The following is a 23931-nucleotide window of genomic DNA, read 5'->3' on the forward strand; positions in this document are numbered from 1 at the left end:
AAAATTCACTATCAACTACACATTGCAAAAGAAGAGAAACGAAATTCCAGAGTCTCTGCAATGGTGACAAACCCTCAATGTCCTCACCTCAGCCCCAGGAGAGGCCACTACCAGCAAAGCTTTGCAAGAGGACAAGCCTAGAGATACTGACATACACGGGCAAGCTGACATCACCTTTGGCCACATCCAAATGCAGCCAACTTGGGCGAGGCATTGCCTTACGGTAGCCTCTGCTGCTTAGGCTCTGGAGCAGGAGCTTCCAAGGGTCAGCCTGGAGAGTCCATAAAACACACGTGTACGAGGAGTATATCGAGGCGGAGGGTAAGCAGGGCTAGGTCGCTTGTGTATCACAAGCCATATCTATTTTGCAGCACACTAGATTTTTGGCAGTATTGTAAGAGGCCAGTATGGCAAAGGCTTCAGTGACTTGCTAGTCCTACAAGCTGTCTAGAAAAGGCACTGAGATACTGTTTTCTATGGTGCATTGCAATGCAGCATACGTCAGAGCTGTCCTACAGGAAGATACAAGATACTCCCATTTGCTAAAAGGGGAGTAGACTTCAAAAGCCTTGCGATGGTGCCCGGGATAAGGCCATCTGGAGTAAGGCACCAGGTGCTCTCAGTTAGTGGAGTAGAGCCAAGGAAAGGGGCAACCATTTTCCCCCTTTCAAAGACTCTAGAGAACCTGAAGCTCTGCGGTGCAGTGTGGCCAGACTCCTCCTGTCTCAAGGTGAAGCCAAGATTTGGACAAGAGCAGGTCTTGTTTGCTATAAAAGGAAAAGCCCAAGTGTCTCAACTGCTTTTACAAACCTGTGGTGAAACAGCATAAAACAATGGCAAATCAAAGCTAACTCACTGAGCAGGAGCGGTTCTGAGAGGGAAAAAACCCAGCGGGAAGAGTCTGTATTTAGAAAAGGTTAGAAAAAAGTTGTGCTTGTGAGTTCCGCTGCATCACATCTGCGGAGTCAACCCCCGTGTCACAAATGGAAGGAACGAAGACAGAAGAGGGTCTGAACCCAATCGTGGTTTGCTTTCTGAAGACCTAAACAGGGGCCCCATTTTATATCTGAAGTGAATCCTCCCGATTCCAGGCCTAATGCAGCCTGATAGGGTTAGAGAGCAGGAACTGATGAGATAATGCAGCTGCACCACTGTAGCACATCAGTGAAGAAGCTGCCTACGCCAAGAGGAGGCTTCTCCTGTCAGCGTCCGTACCACAACCCCCCCCCCTCCCCGAGAGGCAGTGGCCGTGTCGCTGGGAGACGTCCTCCCATTGACACAATGTTGTCTACACTGGAGCTAGGTTGGTAAAATTGCACAGCTGAGCGATGTAGTTTCACCAACGTTAGTTGCTAGTGTAGCCCAAGCCTCAGTGAAGCACCACTTATGTCTCCTGGGGCGGGGTGGGGGCAGCTAACGGAGGCCGTCGCGTTCCTTTTTCTTTGCACAATAAAATTCTCGTGCTGATGCTGGACCAGGTTCTCTTTAATGCAGGGAGGGACCCAGCAGGAGGGAATGTTCACAGCCCAGGAGATCCATGTTTGCTCTTATTTAAGAGCGGCATTTTGCTTCTGCTATGGCACTTTACAAAAAGGGGATGGGGTGGGGGATTGGTCCCTTCAGTTACCAGATCCAAATACAAGCAAAGCCTGAGCTACTGCACCATCCACCACCCAGTGGGACCAACCCTGGACTGCTAGAGCAAGTGCAAATAGCAGCAAAGCTCCAAGTCCTGGGACTGCAGCAGGAGACCGAGCGCGGCTGGAAGGGGCAGCACCAGTCAGAATGTTAGACAAGGACAAGTTTAGATGCTCACAGACTGAACCGGTCAGGTTCCCACCCACAGCTTTACCACCACGCCTGGCATGGGCAAGCCCAGTTTTCTTCCTGGGGAGAGGAGCCCCCTGGGCAGTTCCCAGCAGCACTGGGAAGTATCCTGAAAACACTGGCACTTCACAATTCGAGCAGACAAGCTGCAAACCCCCCTTCGACGCTAGCTAGCCATAGGGACAGCCTGGGACTAGTGGAGAATCTGAAAAGCTAATTAAACCGGGAGTGGAAAATGCAAAACGGAAGCCAGGATCTAACCAGGCGAGAGCCTCACACCAGTGGGTTCGACAGGTCTGAGCCCAGACCTTTGATTTCTACAGTGTGTGACTCAGAACCACATGCTGGCTGTCCAGACTTTACTGGGCCTGCTCCCTTCTAGAGCTGCAGCATCCCCTTCCTAGCACACACAACCCCAGACGCAAAGGCCAACCACGAGGCTTGTTTTGTCCCAGCCTTGCAGACACGTTTTCACATTTGCAGCCCTTGGTAACAAACACGAGGATGAAGTTTAGCCTGACGGACATTCAGAGCCCAACGTTAACAAAGCACATAGAACCAACACAAATGGGTCAGTCCTTTTGGAGACACAGCTGAGTCCTTTCGGTCTCCAGACCCAGCTTTGACCACGGAATTGGTTTAGACTTTCCCTAACGGTTTGGGAGCAGAAAATGGACGAGAGCAAATTGCTGAACTAAAATTTCTCTTTAGTATTCATATAGCACCAGCCTAACTGCTCCTCAGGTTACATGCAGCGTGCACAGAGAAGGAACAGCAAATTAAAAAGCTACAGCATGACCAGCATCTAAGATACTAAGCTGGGCTTAGAAAAACTGGCCTTTTGCCAGCTGATTGGCATTAAAGGTCTGGGGGCGTGGGGAAAAGCAGGGGGAGGAGGAAGGGAAGTGTCATGACAGCAGGAATAACGGCAAAGAAATAACCAGCACTAGAATAATGCACAGTCTGATGTTATTTTCCTACAGCAATTTCATTGACAAGCATCTCTGGCTTGGCACACTCGTCTGTTGAACGTGCATCGTAAGACTGCAGAAAGGGCTCAGTTTCTATGGAGACAGTCAATGGTTGCTATAACAATTTGCATTTACACTTTGCAGCAACATACTACGCAGCCATTAGTCACGGACTGCTTGGAGGCCAGAGAGGCGCTGCCAGAGAAAAATAACTTGGTTTGGAATTTGGGAAAGGAGATATAACAATGTGGTGAGAAAAGCAGGGCTAAGGTGGGAGGCATCACATTGAATGTTACACAGTCACACCTGGGAGAGGCTGGCTATGGCAGGTGCATATGATTCCCAACCCAAGACGTTCACAGTCCTAGAACTGGCTTTAAAAATGTATCATTCCCTTAATGGGGAAGATGGCAGGACTGAGCCGTCCATTCCCAGGTCCCAAAAGGGTTAGGGGTTAAACCACAAATTCACAACCTGCAGACAGGTCTCCTTGCTTTAGTTTTCCTCTTTTTTGGGTTCTTCCTTCGGCAGCTCAGGAACTAGGATGACTTTCCCAACGTTCTTCTTCTCTTGCATCTGCCTCATGGCATCTGCCACCTAGGAAGAAAGAAGTCCCATGAGAAGAGCCACACCTGCCTCGCTGCGCCACTCGGGAGGAGACGCACCAGCTCCGAGGCGTCCGCACAGGAACGTTTTCATCTACCGCATAACCATGGGTCAGCAACTGCTGTGCATTCACACATACTGCACAACGGAGAATGCTGGGCAATCCTGGGCAGCTATCCCACCCTGCCTCAGCAGGGGAGAGCGCGCTCAGAGTACATGGGCACAGGGCAGTGCACTCCAGGGCATCCCACTGAACAGAGAGCCGGGAGAAAGGAGCAATAGGTCCAATCGGTTACACTGACACCGCTACGGCTTCTTGTGACACAAACAACCTGTGCCAAAACAGCTACTGAGAGACAGTCTGGTGTCAGGAAGGGAGAAAAGCATTTAGCTGCCACAGGCACTAGGCAAAGGCCATACATTACCATCAGTCTGAAATCAGTGGGGAGAGCTGCCTAAAAACGTACAGCACATTCTAGCCCCCAGGACTAGCCACGCTGCGTCAGGGACGAGCCGTGTCTGGAGAGGAGAGTGGACGGGGCCATTGGCACACCTTGCAGGGACATCTCATGCTAGCCACAGGGATCCTGCTGCTTTGAGCCCCAGCTGGAGTAACCGGCAGTGCTGCCAAGTCCAGACGCCCTATGGTGACGGCTCCCCAAGCGTCAGGCTCGGACCGTTCCAGCTCTAGTCATTTTGGAAAGCCCGGAAGAGGCAGTTCGCCTGCAGCTCCCTGGAAGGCGCTGTCCTTGTCACCATGCCAAGCAGACATGCTGATGAGACGCTCGTGTTCTCCTGCATCTGTCTGCAGCACAGGGCTTGCTCATGCACAAACCCACTGGGACGTGCCAGCTCATTACAAAGTGCATGCCCAGATCAATGCAGACAGAGCAGAAGCTGTTGGCTGGTAATGCAATCAGAGTCCCATTATGAGCTGCTCTTTCCGGCAGGAGGAGATCAGCACAATGATGCACAGGCAGCACACGCCTCCTGCCAGAGTTAATTTAAACAGACGGCAGGTGACTAGGGGAGAAGGGAGAGCAGGGTCTGAACAGCTAGACTGATCACTGCGCTGGCTGGAGATTGCCAGCGCTCCTTATACTTACTCCAGTTTGTCTTTTGGAATTCTCTCCTTTCTCCATTAACAACCGAGGCCAGTTCCTCCAAAGAGACGTTCCAGGGTCCGGGTCAGAACCAAGGGCAGGGGAGGGCGATGGAAGATGTTTTGCCAGGTAACTAACTAACTACCTGGTAAGCACCTGAGTGTCTCCCCAGCTCTGGAAGGATCTCCCAGCTGCATCCCCACCCCTCACAGAACTGCCCTCAAAGAAGGGCCCACTCCACAGCACTCCCAACACAAAGCCGGCAGCACGGTCTTAACATCTAGCAGGCACTTCTGTTGGGCAAACATCTCCCTGACCTGCTGTCGAGTCAGGGCAGGCTGGGGAAGTCCCAGGACAGAGCAGGAAAATGCTACTGGGGCATGTTCAGGGCCACCATGCTGGGTTCTAAATTGGGTAAACAACCCAGCCCTGCCTCCGCTCTGTGGTGTGTCCCTCTCCGTAGCTCTACCTGAAAGCTCCAGTGAGACCAGGCACAGGCCTGAAGCATGTACTGCTCCAGTCAGTGCTTGGGGCCAGAAGCCAATCTGACACCAATGGCTACAGCTAATGCACATGCTTTGCTGGCAGCCACCGGGCTACAAATTAGCATCAGAAACAGAAATCTGCTCCTTCCTCCAGCAAGGTCCCTGCCAAATCCCAGTCACCACACCCCAGAGACTGGCTGCTCCAGTGTAGCAAGTGCCCTCCTGCCGCACTCCGCTGAGACTGCGCCACTGGAGACAGAGTCCCATCTCTCTTCTTTAGGCCCTCTGCATATCTGTATTTTGGGCCTAGGTTACCTGAGAGCCTTTACAGGAAACTCCCCGTCTCTCTTTTGGCTTCTGCTGTAGAGACCTCAGAAGCAACTGTTCTTTCTGGGTGAAGGGAAGTAAGTCCCCCAGCTCTGCTCCCCACTGCAGAGGAGTTCTGCCCGTGGCTGAGCCTGAAGGGTAACACACCTCCATGCATTACTGTCCATTCACTGACAGCTCAGATCACTCCGGTGGCCTCTGCCCAACACCTCTGAGGCAGCCTGGACAGTTAAGCTTGGAGAAGCACAGACTTCCTGGGCCTCTCTTAGCTTGGGCATCCTGATGTGTTTAGACTGAAATCAGAGCTGTATTGGCAGGCTCCAGAAGCTGCTTGGTAAAGTCCAGCAAGCTCCTGAGATTAACCCCCGGCTCCCAGGATATTACTGGCCAGCAGTTTTCAGGTAGGACAGCCACTCCAGGCTCTCTTACAGACCAGCTCCCCAGTGGAGATTCTGGCCCATTCTGCTGGAGAGGTGCACAGCTCCCTCCAGCCCTGCTCTTGAGCATGATCCAACAGCACTCTTGCCCCCCACAAGGTGTGGAGCAGTAGAGGAGGGTTAAGCAATTCTAGTGTATGCCAGAAGTGGACAATCTCTGCAGTATCTCTCCAGTATCTCCAGAGAAAACACCACGTGACCCCAGCTTAGCCAGACAATCCCCTGCTCTGGGCTGACACAAGGAGCTCAGGCAGAGTCAGCAGCCAAGTGGTCATTTGACTACATTCCAGCGACCTTATGCATCTCCTTTGAAGGCAGACTTGATTAAAGGACTTTTAACAGCACCACAGCACTTGCCTCAGGCTTGGAAGACTCATAAAGAGTCTTTCAGTTGCAGACAGATTTCCATTTCAGTGTCAGTCAGTCACTCTAAAGTCTTTGCAGTTCTGTTGTGCCTGAAATCAAGACATGTTGTGGCAGGCACTGTGTCCACATCCCAGCTCATCTTCAATTCAGAGTCCCATTTGTTATCAGTCCTGTGCACCCCATGCCCAGCTCTGCAGATGCCCCTCAATCCTGACCCACAAGACCCCGGCTATCCTGGTCCTGCTCTCTCGCTGGGAAGCGGTAAAGATGTCAGCTCTTGTCTCAGAAATCATTAATTCTGGACTAGGTCACACATGGCGACAGGAAACCAGTGCAGTAACTCTCTGCTATCCTCCAGCCAGGCATTGTTTTCTGATCCTCAAGTCTTTTAGGGCCCTTTACAATACTCAGTTTTAGAATTTTTCTATCGTACTATTAAAGGCCACTCTGCAGAGCCGCCATAGCAAACGATCGCTGTGCTATGTGGCAGGGCAGGGTCTGTGTCAGGAGAATTATCTCGTTAGCAATACTGGTTTGAATCCATCTATTACAACACACGGGGTTTAGTAGAAAGATCTAGTTTTGGAAGAACTCCCCCACCCCAGAGACAGATCAGAGTGGAGAGCCCAGAGTCTACAGCAGAATTTGACTGAATATAAGGATGCACCAAATGCAGAATCGTGTAACGGCCGTTTACGAAGCCACAGTCTCACTCTGCAGCATCTCCACTTTGTTCTGCTGCTTCAGTTTCCAATCAGCAGAAAAATCTGAGGGTGAAGCAACAAAATGACCCACCCACCCACATACAGTTTCCTCTGTAATTACCAAGCAGAGATTCAGCGGTCTCTAGTGTAACATGCACAGCACACGCCCCACACGCAGTGTGCAGCGCTGCTGTCTGTAATTAGTCAATGTAACTCAGCCCTTTGGCCCTTTCTCTGTTCACAGCTTGGGAACGCCTTGAAACACTCAGTCTGAAAGACATTTAAAAAAGAAGGAAGTGACTTAATTCTCTTGCTCCTTGTATGTTCGGTGGTCCCCTTTCCTGCTGAAATGAGCATGTCAGGTACCAGCCCCTCTCTGGAGGGAGGACACAGGGGCTCCCAGCAAACATTTGCTGGTGAAGTGGAGGGAGTGTGAGCGAAGGAGATCTCAGGAAATTACGCAAACAACAGCCCAGGGGAACTGCTGGCCTCAGACATGAGAACACCTTCCACTGAGGTGCACCTGGGACACAGGCTGGGCCTTCGAGTGCACAGGCTGCACCCATAATGCGCAGCCAGGGACCCGGGCAGGTCCAGAGCGGTCTCAAACACTCCTCACGCCAAGGATGAGAGCATCCAATACACCCACAACTCCTGATGGTAAATACAAGCCTGGCCACACTCATCCCACGGCCACTCCCAACTCCCCCTTTGTTTTCTGCAGGGCAGCCTGTGCTATTGGGACACCCACTCCCACGGCTGGGAACAAGACTCCTCCTTTACGAGGGCTGGCTGCTTAAGCAGGACCAGGTCTGAAGAAAAGGAACACACTGAGCAGCCCTGGGCACAGAGAGAGAGTTACTCTGCTAAGAGGAAGAGAACGAGCGGGTGCTCCCACTCAGAGCGAAGAATCTGCATGACAAATACTCAGCAGGATATGCCCCCATCTCCCCACCCCCAGCGAGAAACCATAGCCTGTGCCAGCCCAAACCCAGTGAGGAGCATGTAGAGCCAACAACTGTCCAGTGAAGTCAGTACATTGGCCTCTTCCCCAAGACTCTGCCGTCTACCGCTGCAGCGGGGTTCCCTTGCTCCCGTTCCAAGGATTTGCGGCCCCAAGGCCTCACCGCACTGTACAGGGGACTTTGGGGTTAAGCTATCTGATGTGTAAGTTCACCCCCCAATTCTCTCACATTTCCGATGAGCTGCGATTCTAGGCTTACCACACATGGACCAACAGCAAATCAGTCATGTAGACACTAAGCACATTACCCAGCTCCTACAGGCCTTCCGCATCTTATTCCACATTCCCCCAGGATCTGCGCTCCAAGATATCACTTAGCGCTTGGCACTCTGTGCTCATTATGTCCCAAGGGCTCCAATATCACTCCCAACCACACCTGGCTCCCGACACTAGCAATCCAAGCTGAGTTCCTGCTGGTAGCTCTGTGCCTGGCAGAGGAGAGTCATTCATCCTGTGAACAGCAGCCAACTTGAGAATCTGCTTCAGTTTACATCACAGGTGCTGGAACCAGGGGTGCTGCTGCACCCCCTGGCTTGAAGTGGTTTCCATTGTATGCAGGGTTTATAATTTGGTTTAATGGCTGTCAGCACCCTCACTATAAAAATTGTTCCAGCGTCACTGGTTTACCCTGCTGAGTACAAGTTTCCTAAGCAAGTGAGTGTCTCCTGTAATCCTCAGTGCCCCAATTTAAACCCATCCTAGAGGCTCCAAGCCCCAGTCTCCATCCTTCCAGTTTAGAAGGGGGTCGGGGGGGAGGCAAGTAGAGGTTAACGCATTAGGAGACTCCCTGCAAGAGCAAGGGACGATGCTCCTTAACCAGCCAGAGCTTTGGGGGAGCAAGAGGGCTGCACTCCATCACCTCTGGCCTAGCTTCCAGGGTGGGGCTGGAAGCCAGGTCTCCCAGGCGAGAGCGATTATTACTTGTATTGTGCTAGTGCCCAGTCGAGGATCAGGGCCCCAGTGCACTACACACAGTTCCTGCCGCTCCAAATCCAGTGGAAATCAAAAGGACGCTGGGCACAGAGTGCAGAGTGCTCCAGCCACGTAGTTCAGATGCCAGTCACCCAGCCAGTTCCAGTATATGCTGCACTGCTCTTCTCTGCAGGAGAGCACTGCCGGGGGGAGAGTGGTGGTCTTGGGGCTAAGAGACTGACCTGGGATGCAGGAGATCTGGGTTCATTTCCCAGCTCTGATGCTCCCAGTGTGACCCCGGGCCAGAAACAATCTCTCTGGACCAGTTCCCTGTCTGTGAAATGGAAATATTATTCCCTTCTCCCACCCTTTGTCTGGTCTGTCTATTTAGGATTATAAGCTCCATGGCTCAAGGACTGTCTCAGTGTGTACACGGCCCAACACAGACCATCTTGGTTGGGAACCTCGACTGCAAAAGAAAACCAACCACAAATCCCAGAGAACATGACCCAGAACTCTGCAGAACCCAGCTAGGAACAGGAGCAGCAGCTGTCCCTGCAGCGCTCTCTCTCTTACGGAGGCTGCCAGCCTGCACCACGACTCGGACTCACCTGCTCAAAGGGCCATACGGAGTCTATTTTGGGTTTGATTTTGCCCTGGCTGTACAGGCTAACCAGCTTGGCCACAACACCCCCAATGAGCTCAAACTCTTCATCCATGTAACCCAGGTGGTAGCCGCACACGGCCTTGTTGAGGTGCAGGAGCTGCAGAGCGTTGATACTGAACTGGTTCCACCATGTCTTTGCCATGGCCATCAGGTTCTTCTTCTGCCCAGTGAGCAGGTTGGCCACCCCTAGGAGGAAGTCAAGGCCAGAGTCTCACTCAGAGCTCACAAAAGGCTAACCATGCCTGGTGAAGAGCACCCAGCGCACCAGTCCTAAGGCAGCTCAGAAAGCACAGAGCACTGACTCCACCTGCATACTCAGGATCAGGCAAGGCCAGGATCTTCCAAAGAAACGAAGAGGCAAAGAGGCTTTGAGTGACGGAACAGAGACCCCTTTTGGCCAGTAGACGTGCAGGGTCATTGCTAGAGTAAGTATTCAAAACCTGAGAGTTTCTTACCTTAGGACGGGCAGTGAATTAACACAGCTAGATTTAGGTGCCAAGCCAGTGAGACTGGTACAATGGCAGAGTGCTGCTGATGCTAGTTGGCCGAATCCACCCCAAGCTAGGGTTTCAGAGCCTGGCCCACTGTAACGGTTAATCCTGCCAAAACACTCTGCAGTCCACAGAGTGGAGGCCAATCCAAGGGACGGAATGCAGTCAGCGTGAGATTCCTGCATATCCCGTCAGGGGCTGTGTGAGGGCTTTGTCTATGGGGACAGAATCACAGTGTTTTGCAGCTGGAGAATGGAAAGAGAAGTATTCTGTAGCTTCAAACCACATCACCCACACACCCCACGGAGGAAAAGTGAGCTTCTGTGAGTGCTACACATTAAGTCAGCCTGAACCAGGATAAACTCACTGCAACGGATCCCATGAGCAGGACACAGATCTCACTTCCCCCTGCATGTGTGTATTCGGACTGGAAAGCAACTCTCTTTGCAGGGGAGATTTGATAGGTCAGTGTATGGAGAGGAGTGAATTGCATCTCTTGGGCAGGGAGAGAGGACAGGAACCTAGCTCTCAAAATGAGACATGAGCAAACTGAACCCCCAGCAGGAATCCGGTTTCTAATGCATGTAACACTCCAGACAGAGCAGATACTAGAGCTCAGACTAACGTGGTAACCAGCCACTGTGGGCTACTCTCCCTCGGGACCTGGCTGGGGGAAACCAGTGCAAGTGCTCTCATGCAAAGCCACCCTCCCCCACCCCAGTGCATGACTCCACTCTACAGGGAATCTGGCCTGTTGACATCAGCTGTTCAGTAGATGCATCATTCCCTCATACTACTCACCATAGGTTATGAGTTTGCCCATTGGCTTCAGGAGGTTGAATGCTTTGGTAGTGTCCGATCCTCCCAGTGGATCCAAAACAATGTCGACTCCTAGAGAAAGTTTGCACAAAGAGTAACAGGCGGTTTCTTTCCATTTCCTGAGGGATAGGCCAATAGCGGGGTAGGGAAGCCCCATCCCACTCCATCCTCCCCACAATCGCTCACGGTACCTTTTGGGGAGATTTTCCGGACTTCCTCCACGTAATCCATACTCCTGTAGTCAATTGGGTGAGCGACCCCGCTTTCCCTGAGGGCGTCGTGCTTGGAGGCAGAGGCAGTGCCAAAGATGGTGACGTTCTCCACTGTCTTGCAGAGCTGAACGGCGGCTGTTCCTACCCCCCCTGAAACAGGCAGCAAGAGGGGAATGTGAGGGGGGACAGGAAAGGGGCATAGGAGACAAACCAGTCCCTAGATGTGCTGCTGCTGCCCTCTCCCCCACCCCGCCACACACACACACCTGACACCAAACCATGGCTCAATCTCAGAGTGAAGGATTTGTCTGTGGTTCAGAAAAGCTCATGCACTGAGCCTAAGAGAGTTGATGGCCTCAGGCTAACTATATGCCTGGGATCTGCCACCTCACTACGGTGCTCAGGGCTTTAATACAATCAGACCCATCTGGTTTTACTGTGTGGCATCCCACAGCCGGGGTGTGGACAGAATCCAATAGCACAGTGGGATATTTTGCCAACCCAGCACCTGTGTAGCTGATCTGTCTAAGCCTTTATACCAGGTTTGTCACCCCTCTGTCCAAGCACCCAAGTCATCTCCCCTCCCAGCAGTTGGACTGGCCATTGTGAAGCCAACTGCCCATGGGCCGAGCCCCGGCAGAGGGCACGTTACCAGCAGCCATGTGGATGAGAACGCTCTGGTGGGGTCTCAGGTTCCCAAAGTCAAAGAGGATCATGTACGCCGTGATGTAGTTGACCAGAAAGGCAGCCGCTTCCTCGAAGCTCATTCCGTCAGGCATCAGGTAAGTCTGATTGGCTGGGACGGTCACAACTTCCTGCCAGAGCCCTGCTCTGGCCAGCACCATCACCTTATCACCAACCTAAGGCCAGAGAGAGAGTGGAGTGGGAGGGCCGATGGTGGCATGCACTGGGTCAGCGGGGAGGTGTCACTCAGCATCCTGGGCATCCCAGTCTGCACTTAGCCACAGCACTAAACACAGCACCAGTTTCTTTACAGACACAATGCACAGGTCTCCAGTGCCTGGACTGCCCCTGGTCTCTGGCTGGGAATGCAGAGACTCTTCTCCACAGACTCAATACGCGTTTGTCGTCCCCTAGCCAGGCTCCTGACATGAGGCCTGGCTTTGTGTGACACACTAGATGGGAAAAGGGAGCAGCAAATTTCTGGAGTTTAATTTCACTTAGAACATGAAGCTTGGGCTGAAACTTGAGGCGAGGAAGGGAGAGGGTGGGGGAGAATTCCCGAACAGGGACCAAGATGCAGATTCCAAGGCCTAGAGCCATTCTGCGACACCTGCGTCCCTTTGAGAGGTACCTCTCTGACAAGCGCCTCGGCCACCTGAAGGCAGCAATGTCTCGGGATCTAGTGACGTAAGCATGAAACCAAAAGTAAGAGCGCTCCAATAGTTGTGATTACAGGAGAGCAGGACAGTGGAGAGAATTTGTACTTTCTACTTTGCCAGACAGCTCAGAAGACTGGCACATGGACTCTATTCCGGTTTTCTGTTGGCTCCTCGTGGCACGGTGGTTGGTGTAAACTCCTTAGGGCAGGGACCACACTCATTGCCAGCTCTCGAACAACGACAGGATATTCGGCACTTTAACAATGTTGAAATGGATACAGATGCTGTGCGGAAGAGCCCAGCAATGTAGCTGAAGCCACACCATGAATTTCTCTACAGACAGCTGCAAATTCCATTCTAGTTCTACAACTTCTGCAGAGATTCTTGCACTAGGTTATACACCTCGCGGTTCTGACTTCTGCAGCACTGCAGCAACATCACTGCTTTAAGCAGCACAGAATTTTTCCATTAGCCAGGCCAAAAAAGAATTTGAAGAGCAATTAGCAAAAGACTCAAAAACTATCAGCAAAATGTTTTTAAGTACACCAGAAGCAGGAAGCCTGCAAACAATCAGTGGGGCCACTGGAGGATTGAGGTGGTAAAGGAGCACTCAAGGAAGAAAAAAAAACCAATGCAGAGTAGCTAAATGATTTCTTTGCATAGGTTGGGGGTGGCCAAACTGAGCTGTATGTGGCTTTTTTACCATTAAAGTGCAGTTCAAGGGGCCCGCCCACACTCCCCCCATTCTCCACCTACCAGACTGGAGGTGGAGCTCGGGGCCTCTGCCTTGCAGCAGAGTGCTGGGGTAGAGGCTTCTGCTCAGCAGGGGGGCGGGTCTCAGGGCTTCAGCCCCAATTCTCGACAGGCATCTCCCATGGGGCTGAAACCCCGAGCCCCAGCAGGTGCACCCCGGCTCTCAAACTTCTGAAGACTGTCGTATGCAGCTCGAAGGGTCAGTTACTTTGGCCACTCAGGCAGAGGATGTGAGAGCGATTCCCACACATTAACCATTCTTTTTAGGTGACAAATCTGAGGAACTGTCCCAGTCTGAGGTGTCAATAGAGGTGGGATTAGAACAAACTGATAAATTAAACAGTAATACGTCACTAGGCCCAGATGATATTCTCCCAAGAGTTCTGAAGGATTCAAAGATGAAATTGCAGAACTACTAACTGTGGTATGTAACCTGCCATTTAAATCAGCCTCTGTACCAGATAATAATGTGACTCCAAATTTTATAAAAGGCTCCAGAGGCGATCCCGGCAATTACAGGCCGGTCAGCCTGACTTCGGTACCTGGCAAACTGATTGAGACTGTTAGCACAGAACAGAATGATCACACATTGATGAATACTATTTGTTGGGGCAAGAAGCACTGTGCACCAGGAAACCTGACTACAGGGGTTTCAGCAGCTGTGGAGTCCGGCCAGAGGTGGCTCAGCCGGGGAGGGCGCCTAGGGGACAGAGCAGCCCCATGCTCACTGAGGCCAGGACCTGGGACAGCTGGGGGGGAAGAGGAAGCTAAGCCCCCGCCCAAGGGGCTGCTGGGGAGCCTGCAGGTTTGGCTGGAAATTGCTTCCCCTCCCTACTCCAGTGTTTATCTGAGAGGTGGAGAGGCTCCCCCGTGCCAGTGCATAGGTACTGACTCTGTGGGTGCTCCGGGGCTGGAGCACTCATGGGGAAAAACTAGTGGGTGCTCTGCACCCACTGGCAGCCAAGCTTCCCCTCTCCACCTCCCCCACCCTACCTCACCTCCACGCCACCTCCTCCCGCAGCGCTTGCCGCTGCCAAACAGCTGAAGCAAGTTCCGGGAGGGAGGAGCGGGGCTGGGGCGGGGATATGGGAAAGGGGTTGGAATGAGGGCGGGAGGGAGCGGGGCCAGGGCGGAGTCAGGGCAGAGGGGGGTTGAGCACCCACCAGCACAACCAGAAGTCGGTGCCTATGTGCCAGTGTAGTGTCCACCTGGCACCGCAGGGGCTCCAGGCGGCTTTGGCACATGCAGGGCTTGGTCCCTCCTGGGCAGCACCCCATGTGGGAGAGTCTCAGGCTTTCCTGGGGTGCTGGTCCAGCCAGAGGCAGCTGAGGAGGAAGGAGCCCACTGGGCAGGCTGCAGGGGTGCTGAGTGCTCCTGGCAGGGGCTCCACACAGTGCTGGGAGCAGGACGCACTCCCCCGGGGGTTTATGGAGGAGTAGTGGGTGAAGGGGCAAAGTGGGGAGAGGACAGCGAGGAGGGGAGCATGTAAAGGGTCAATGGATGGGCAGCAGAAGCAATGTGTGGGGCGATCACATGCCCCCCCATCTCATCATTTATGAATCACCTATGGGTCAACATATTCATAAATGATCTGGAAAAAGGGGTAAACAGTGAGGTGGCAGAACTTGCAGACAGTACTAAATTACTCAGAGTAAAGTCCAAAGCAGACTGTGAAGAGTTACAAAGGGATCTCACAAGACTGGGCAACAAAATGGCAGATGGAATTCAGTGTGGATAAATACAAAGTAATGCACATTGGAAAACAATCTCAACTATACACATAAAATGATGGGGTCTAATACCTATCTCCTAGAACTGGAAGGGACCTTGAAAGGTCATCGAGTCCAGCCCCCTGCCTTCACTAGCAGGACCAATTTTTGCCCCAGATCCCTACGTGGCCCCCCTCAAGTGTTGAACTCACAACCCTGGGTTTAGCAGACCAAATGCTCAAACCACTGAGCTCTCCCTCCCTCTAAATAAGCTGTTACCACTCAAGGGAGATCTTGGAGTCTTTGTGCTCAGTTCTTTGAAAACAGCCACTCAATGTTCAGCAGCAGACAAAGAAGCGAACAGAAGGTTAGGAACCATTAGGAAAGGGACAGATAAGACAGTAAACATCATATTGCCTCTATATAAATCCATGGCAAGCCCACACCTTGAATACTGCATGGAGTTCTGGTTGCCCATCTCAAAACAGAGATATTAAAAATGGAAAAGTACAGAGAAGGGCAACAAAAATAATTAAGAGTATGGAATAGATTCCATATAAGGAGAGATTAAAAGAGCGGGGCTGTTCAGCTTGGAAAAGAGACAAGTAAGGGGGATGCGCTAGAGGTCTACAAAATCATGAATGTTATAGAGAAAGTGAATAAGGGAGTGTTATTTACCCCTTCACATAACACAAGAACGAGGGGTCACCCAATGAAATTAATAGGCAACAGGTTTAAAGCAAACAAAAGGAAGTACTTCTTCATACAATGCACAGTCACCCTGTGGAACTCTTTGCCAGGGGATGCTGTGAAGGCCAAAACTATAACTGGTTTCAAAAAAGAATTAGATAAGTTCACGGAGGACAGGCCTATCAATATCTGCTTTATATCCACATACCACGTTTGGGATCGTGGATTGGCTGTGGATACAAATTTCGTAATTGCGCAGGGCTCTAGCTATTAGCCAAGATGGTCAGGGATTCAACCTCATGCTCTGGGTGTCCCTAAGCCTCTGATTGCCAGATGCTGGGACTGGATGACAGGGGATGGATAACTGATAATAGCCCTATTCTATTCCCTTTGAAGCATCTGGCATTGGTTACTGGTGGAAGATAGGACACTGGGCTAGATGGACCATTGATCTGACTCAGTCTGGCCGTTCTTACGTTCATGGCTGAATTTGTTCATGCGTAGACAGAGACTCCTGGGCAGATGGTTGCACTGGATTAGTAAGACCTGTCTTTGGATACAGCATGCCCAACTTTAAAGCGCTGTTCAGTCCAGCCCAGTCATCTGCTTCATGCTCTGTTTGCATCACTGTTCATTCTGAATGACTGAGGGAAGGTTAAACGTGTCCTGACAATTCATGCCTGGTGCCTTTTGACTATAGCGGGAGGTGCAGAAAGCTGGCATGGTGTCAGTTTTTACCTGGCAAAGGCCTGGAGTGCCGAGATGTGCTTCAGGGTGTTATTTGTGGCGTGTCAATACTAATTCCTCAAGCAGCAGCTTTAGCTGTGAAACAATACAATACACTTTGGGAATATGGAGTGACCAATCACCAGAACCCAAGAACCATCCCAAACGCTGGCTGCTATCTGAGTCCCAAATGAGACTGTGAAGGGGATACTCTAGGACAGTGGTTCTTAACCTTTACTGCAGCCTACACCCCTTTGGTTCTCAAAATATGTTCTCGCACCCCGTATCAAAAATCGTTGAAGTAGGTCAGTTCTTTAAACCTATTTTTGTTTGTGTATTACAGTAATCATTAAAAATGTATAATGTTAATACACAGGTTTGATGAAACAAAGTAGTTGTACTTATGTGCCTGTGCTTAATTTGTGTTTTCGATGATTTACCTTCTAAAAAAATCTGACATGTCTCAGACCCCCAGAAAGGGCATCTCACACCCCGAGGGGATGCATGCACCCCAGGTTAAGAACCACTGCTCTAGGAGCATCAGTCCAGGAAGGGAGAGACTAGAAAAGCATTACATTTTTTTACCAGACTTTTTATATTTGAACAGCATGTGCAGTGAGCAGTTCTAGATTCTTGATGCCTCAGATGTTTTCTGAAGAAGGATTTTGGGGAAGTAACTGAGCCCCTCTGAACTCTGCACTAAAAGAGGCATGTGACTTTGTTATATGAGTCAGATGATAAGTCACAAAGGCAATTTCTATAGATTTCTCCTCTTCTGGAAGTGATTTCGCCACAGAGTCCAACAGCTGCACCAAAAACTCCCTGCTAGGATGTCAGCAGGGAAGCCCGTGTAGAAGGGATTTCCTTCCACAGAACAGGCCTTTGCTTTAAGCTTCTGCTCTTAAAAGAAATCTCAGATAACTATAAGAAATATTTCAACAGAAGAGCAGTTTCCAGGACAGTTTGTAAAATGGTCTGATCTTGCAAATCCCAAGGGAATCACAGCAGAAAACAATGTGGCTGCAGATGAACTCAACATCAAAACGGAGTTTACATCAAGGCTGAGGGATATCAATAGAATCAGCTCTACTCTCTGATGGCACTGGATAGGGGGTAGGCAGACATGTGGAATAACCATTGTATGAACCAACCAAATCTTCACAAACTACGTACACTTCTATCCGATACAAGAATCGGACGTTCTTCAAAGGTGACTTACGGGTATGCACATGTGGAAAAAGCCTTTCCACGTGGAAACTCGATGGACCAAATTCTCAAAATGAGCAGCCATTGCATTCAGCTGCCACTCAGTAAACCCAAGTGCCTGGGGTAAGCTAAGAGATTAAGTCTGTCCTGCCAGACACCTAAGGAGACCCTCAGATTTCAGTTTGCTCTATATTCAGGAAGTACAGAGGACAACGCAGTCTTCTCACCTCATGCTGAACTTACTGGACCTCTGTGTAAGCTCAAAAGCTCGTCTCTCACCAACAGAAGTTGATCCAATAAAAGATGTTACCTCCCCTACCTTGGACCTCTCGTCACTTTAAGAGCACTGTGACACAAGACAAGGTGCATCTACACTGCAATTAACCACTCTGGCTGGCCTGTGTCAGCTGATCCAGGCTCCCAGCCAATGTGTGGAGCTATAAAACTGCAGTGTAGGCCCAGGCTCTGGGACCCTCCTCCCTCGCAGTGTCAGCTAACATGGGCCAACCACAGGTGTTTACTTGCAATGTAGACGTACCCATAGTTTCAGTGTGGGTGTAAATCTGTTCATCTTTCAAATTTAGTTTTGCTTCCAGATGCATGAAACCCAAAGCCTCTCCAGTGAGCTGCTCTTATCCCCCCACACAGGGAGCATCTGTTCATAGTGTGTTGGGAGGTGCGCCAGCAAAACCAGATAGCAGCATATTGGACAGCAGAGCGGCACAGCCGAGGCAGCGGAAAGGCTCATAGCTGTGTGGGTTTGGCATTTACACTTGAGCAAACTGAAATGTTTTCATTGGGGGGAGTGGAGAGTGTAACAGAATCATATTTAATAATCAAGGTTTGTTTGAGAGGCTTTGGGAATACATTCCCTAGACACGTCTGAAACGGTCATGACTCTGTTAGCCTAATGATAACAGGTGAAGGGAAAACACTTGGCACGTTTGTCAATGACCTACCAAAGCTTTAATGAGAGAAACAGAACAAAGAGGGCGTTTCAGTTCTACGAACTTCCAAAGATAACCGTGATCTACAGAGGAATGCCAGAATCATGCTGCATTAACCTCACAGCAGCTAACCTGTTAATGCCCTTGAGGCCTCGTCAGCTCTAAGGCCGGCAAACAGCATTTGCAATGGTTGTAGCAATCTCCTTCCACACTGAAACTGGTTACAAACCGTGTTTTAGCTGTGTTCAGAAACCACGCTCAGGCGGAGAGCATCACGGGGGTTCTTGCTAACTCCAATGAACATGCAATTTTGCTCATGCAGAACCTCATAAAAAACAGAAATAAGAAAGCCACAATCTTCCATCTGCTCTCTCATCTCTCCAAGACTGTCTGCCCTGCAAAACTGCCCTCATCTAGCACTTACGGAATTTCAGATCTTGGAAACTGGTTCGGGTACAGGGGTGCTCCAGCCAGTACACAGTTATTTTTTTCCTGTGATGTTCTGTCCATGCAGGCCAACAGCCATGTCACCCTTAGACAAAGGGCCTTAGCAGCTGATCTCATACTCACCAGACTCCCAAGAAGATTCTCCTTTTAAATTAAGTTATAGCTAGACATTTCTTCCTGCCAATAAATAGCCCTCTCTCCCCTCCCCAACATTCTGGTGGATGCCTCAAACCGGTTCTGGAGTCAATGTAAAAATCAGCATCACTGGAACTGCTTATCCCTGAAGCCTCCACTACTCCTGGGCCATGCATCTTTCATGCTAAAAGAAAACACAATCTTCCTTTGCTGGCAGGAAATCCTGTATTTATTTGGCAGCAGCGTCAGGAAAAAAGTGTTATTGATGCTCTGCAGCCTTCACCTTTTACATGAACCCTTCTACAACATGCACACGCATTTTCCACATACATCATGCACACACAGGGGGATTGAGCATACTGCCTACAGCTCACTATGGGATCACCGCGTGTTCCCGCCATTCCTGGGGACAGCAAAACAGTCACACAGCCGGCCTCAAGTTTACTAAACCTGGACACTTTTTTTTAATTTTAAATTTTACTTATTCCCCAAACTACTGATGTCAAACAGATGTGTTATGCTACTGCAGTCTGCTCTGCTCAGAGCCCTTTATCAGCAAGTGGGTACGAACAACATGTGTCACCTGCCCTACACCAGTGGTTGCACAGCAGTACATGCTAGGAAGAAACCCAGGAGGGTATGAACCACTTCCGGATGGGTGTCAGCAACAGGAATGGTGGTAATTCTAGGGTTCTATAACCAGTGGAGAATTTCAAGACTATCTTGGAAATGTTCTCCATTTAGTTACAGTGAGACAAGACTCCCCGAACTCAGGGCTAATACATTTATAATACACTCAGGACTGATCTGTCAGGCAGATTAACATCCATTTAAACTCTTTGGGAGAAACTATGAGAACAGCAATCTATTAAATAAACTTGCTGTTAGCTGGCGAGGAATGGAAGTGTTTTAAAAATCACCAAAGTGATCTTTAAATGAAATATACACCGTATATTGTTCCAGAGCGGATCTAATATGTTAATAGTAAGCTATTTTTATTGCAGTAGTGCTTAGAGGCTCCAGAAATCAGGGTCCCTTCATGCTAAGGACTGTTCAAACACACTAATACAGGCCCAATCTTTGTCTATCTAGACTGTAAACTCTTGAGGGCTGGGAGAAAGGAATACAATATAGCAGCTTAATTCCTCAGAATGAGAGCTGGACAACAAGTAGATGACTAATAGTAATCAGCTGCACTAACACTTAGAGACCCAGAAATGAGGAAAGAACCCATAGAATGTGGTCTGAGAGATATTTGCATTTTCCCAGAAAGAGACTCACTTAGGTAGCTTAAAAGCAGATGAAGATCTGTGGTGGAGATCATTTCAGTACTGCCAAGTTTAGCTAAGGCTCTTCTCCTTTTCCCTGGATTAAGCCATATTAGATGCATAGTCAATCTGCACAGGTGTTTATTACAGATCTCATAATTATCAGAAACAGGCAGATATATTATTGTCCCCTGCAGCATATCCAGTTCTGAAACATCATTCATTAAAGATAACTTCCTCCTTATTGTAGAAAGATGCATCTGACAGCAGCTACCCAGTGTTGAGACAAAACATCCCAGTCAAAATAAAAAACCACCAATTTGTAATCAACAGTTCTGCCAACCCTAATTTGAAAGCTTCACACCTGCACCGGAGCAAGTCACCTCTATAGCACACCTGTGTTATTAAAGTAGCCAACCATCTCTAGTGACTCATCCACAATGCACCAGTTACACTGGGACTGGAGCAGGCAACCATTCAGTAAAAGGATTACATATATTTAGAACAAGCTAATTAATACAGAACCTTTGTTCTACTATTGCAGAGCTCTTAAGTAACATTCATCCATAAAGACAATGACAGAGAAACTAGCTTCTGAGATTGATGTGTTAATATGATCATCTCCACAGACTGCCTTTGTTGCACATATGCTGCGTTTAATAGCACATAAATATGCTTTGAATGGAAGCCCCCAAATCAGAGTATGCAGCTTTTATTTTGAAGACAATTTTGTAGCACCAAAGTATGATGTCTCAGCACATATGCCAAGTGCTGGATTTACAACTCCTAATGAGATTGAAATTCTTTGCAATTTAAATAGTAATTCACTAAACTGATTTCTACAAAATGAGCCCTCAAAGCAGTTTAATTTAAATCCAGCTTCATGGGAACTGCCCCACCCTGAGTGGGCGGATACACTTCACATTTGTAGAGAAGCAGTCACAGACATTCAGTCCAGCACAGGTAATATAGGCTGGCTGGGAACAGTTTTTTCTTTTTGTAACAGTGACAATAAAGAGAAACCATCTTTGCCTAGCACCTGCTGAGAAAAGTAACACTGGGACAGTGTAATATATAGAAGAACATAAGAATGGCCAGACTGGGTCAGACCAAGGATCCACCTAGCCCAGCATCCTGTCTTCTGACATTGGCCAGTATCAGATGCTTCAGAAAGAATGAACAGAACAGGACAATTTATTCAGAGATCCATCCCCTATCGTCCAGTCCCAGGTTCTAGCAGTCAAAGACTTAGGGACACCCAGAGCACATGGATGTGTCTCTGACCATCTTGGGGCCAGGAATGGGGCAGCCAAGCCCAGGGGCCGGTGGTGTGGGGGGCGAGGCTGGGACCGGGGGTGTGAGGGCCAGGGGAGGCACTGATGGATCTATCCTTTGTGAACTTATCTAGTCCTTTTTTGAACTCAGATATACTTTTGGCTTTCACAGTATCCCTTGGCAATGAGTTCCACAGGTTGACTGTGCATTGCATGAAGAAATACTTTCTTATGTCTTAAAACTGCTGCCTATTAATTTCATTGGGTGCCCCCTGGTTCTTGCGATATGTGAAGGGGAAAACAATGTTTCCCTAATCACTTTCTCCACCAGTCATGATTTTATAGACCTCACCCACATCCCTCCTCAGTTGTCTCTCTTCCAAGCTGAACAGTCCCCCTCTATTTACTCCCTCCTCATACGCAAGCTGTTCCATTCTTCAGTCATTTTTGTTGCCCTTCACAAGATTATCCTCCCACTATCTGTTGTGAACAGACCAGAAACCTGTTTTCCTGCCTTGTGCTGAATGAAAATCATGTTTCTTTATTCAACTTATGGCACAATCACAGACAGGTCTAGCTTCCACTAGTTAATGTGAGCAGGGGCATGAGGAGAGGCTATGGACAGAGCTATTACACAGTGTTCAAGGCTTAAAGGCCATGGGATCTCTGTACTAGCTGGTATCAGGGGCCTGAAAGGATGCAGTTTTACCTGGGGACAGAACGGCCAGTACTTGTTTTATCCCTATGTTGCATCGCACACTCAAGGGACCCCACTTTCTGAAGGCACCTGGCTAGGAAGGGCCCCCCTCACCCAGGCTATGGGGTTATTGGCTGATTTATCACCATCTCCCTTGTCCCACTGTCAGCCAAGGGCATGGGAACAATTTGTAAGGGGGGCAGGGGCGCTGAGAACCACTGAACCAAACTGTAAACCCTGGATATGCTGGACACCACTCCCAGCCGGGGGTGCTGCGGCCCCCCGCATCCCCTAGATCCAGCACCTGTGCTGCCTGCAGACATTTCCATGGATCCTTCAGCTTGGGCTGGAAGGACCGGACATGCCACAAAGTGGGGTGCGCCCAGCTCCCCCACAGCAAGGGAGCAATTTCCCCAAACACCCGCAGCCTCACACGGGCGGCGGCCGCTCCCCCGCGGCCGGCCCCAGACCAGCAGCCGCTCGCTGCACACGCGGGCGGAACCCAGCGGCGGGCCCGGGGCGGCCGCTCCCGAGCCCCCGGCCGCATGCGCAACGCAGCCCCCATTGTTTCCCGGCCGCGGAGCGGGGGACCCCCCCCCCCGGTCTTCCGGGAGGGACCCGCCAGGGCATAGCCCGGCTGCCGCCCCCGCCGGGGCGCGGGAAGGGCGGGGCGCCCCGAAGAGCCCCAGGCTCGCCTCCCCCCGGCCCTCACGCCCCCGGCCCCCTGCCCTGGCCCCCACGCCCCCGGCCGCTCTGTTCCTGGCCCCAGGCTCCCACACCCCAGGCTCGCCTCCCCCGGCCCTCACAGCCCCGGACCCAGCCTCGCCCCCCACACCACCGGCCCCCGGGCTCGCCTGCCCCGCCCCTCGCGCCCTCGGGCTCGCCACCCCCGTTCCTGGCCCCAGGCTCGCCTCCCCCGCCCCCCACACCACCAGCCCCCGGGCTCGGCTGCCCCGTTCCTGGCCCCGGGCTCGCCTCCCCCGTTCCTGGCCCCAGGCTCGCCTCCCCCGCCCCCCACACCACCGGCCCCCAGGCTCGCCTGCCCCGCCCCTCGGGCTCGGCTGCCCCGTTCCCGGCCCCGGGCTCGCCTCCCTCGCCCCTCACGGCCCCGGGCTCGCCTGCCCCGCCGCCGCCCCCGTCTCACCTGGCGGCCGGTGACCCCCTCGCCCAGCGCCAGCACGGTGCCCGCGCACTCCATGCCGGGGGAGACGGGCGGCGGCGGCAGCCGCTCGTACAGCCCCTGCCGGGCCAGCAGGTCGGCGAAGTTGAGGCCGCAGGCTCGGACCCGCACGGCGAGCTCCCCGGGCCGCGGGCTGGGCTCGCCCCGCCGCACCTGCACCTTCACCTTCTCGTAGCCGCCGAAGCCCGAGAGCACCAGGGCCCGGTACTGGGGCTCCGCCGGGGGCGCGTCCCCGCCGCCCGCCGCCTGCTGCTCCGCCGGGGGCGCCTGGTCGGCAGGGGCCGGGGGCGCCGCTGCCTCTTCCCCGGACATGGCCGGGCTCGGGTAGGGGCCGGGCTGGGGTGCGGGGCCCGGGACAGCGGACGGGGCGGGCGGGCGCAGGACACCGGGCAGCGGCGGCCGGACAGCTGCGAACAGCTGGGCTGAGCTCGGGCCTGCGGGAAACCCGGAGCCGGAGTCCGGGGCGTGGCTGGGATGAAGGAAAACCTGGAAGGCGGAGCATGGAGCGGAGCCAGGAGCCCCTCCGCGGGGTGCGGCGTCTCACGCAGAGGCTGGAGCCAGGACTCCTGGGTTCTCTTCCCCACACTAGGACTGCAGTGGGGTCT

The 23931-nt window shown here is 51.5% G+C and overlaps 1 protein-coding gene across 1 annotated transcript; it reads right to left on the minus strand.

Moving 5' to 3' along the window:
* Positions 1-1435: 1435 nt before the first annotated feature.
* On the minus strand, positions 1436-23638 carry VAT1 (vesicle amine transport 1). The gene is made up of 6 exons (XM_050935333.1): positions 23291-23638; positions 11604-11811; positions 10931-11101; positions 10722-10811; positions 9374-9615; positions 1436-3395 (listed from the first exon to the last, which is right to left on the minus strand). Exons 1-6 carry the CDS (start codon positions 23636-23638, stop codon positions 3294-3296), a joined length of 1161 nt encoding a protein of 386 aa, XP_050791290.1. The 3' UTR covers positions 1436-3293.
* Positions 23639-23931: the final 293 nt, after the last annotated feature.

This window comes from Gopherus flavomarginatus, chromosome 25, assembly GCF_025201925.1.
Source record: "Gopherus flavomarginatus isolate rGopFla2 chromosome 25, rGopFla2.mat.asm, whole genome shotgun sequence".
Taxonomy (NCBI): Eukaryota; Metazoa; Chordata; order Testudines; family Testudinidae; genus Gopherus; species Gopherus flavomarginatus.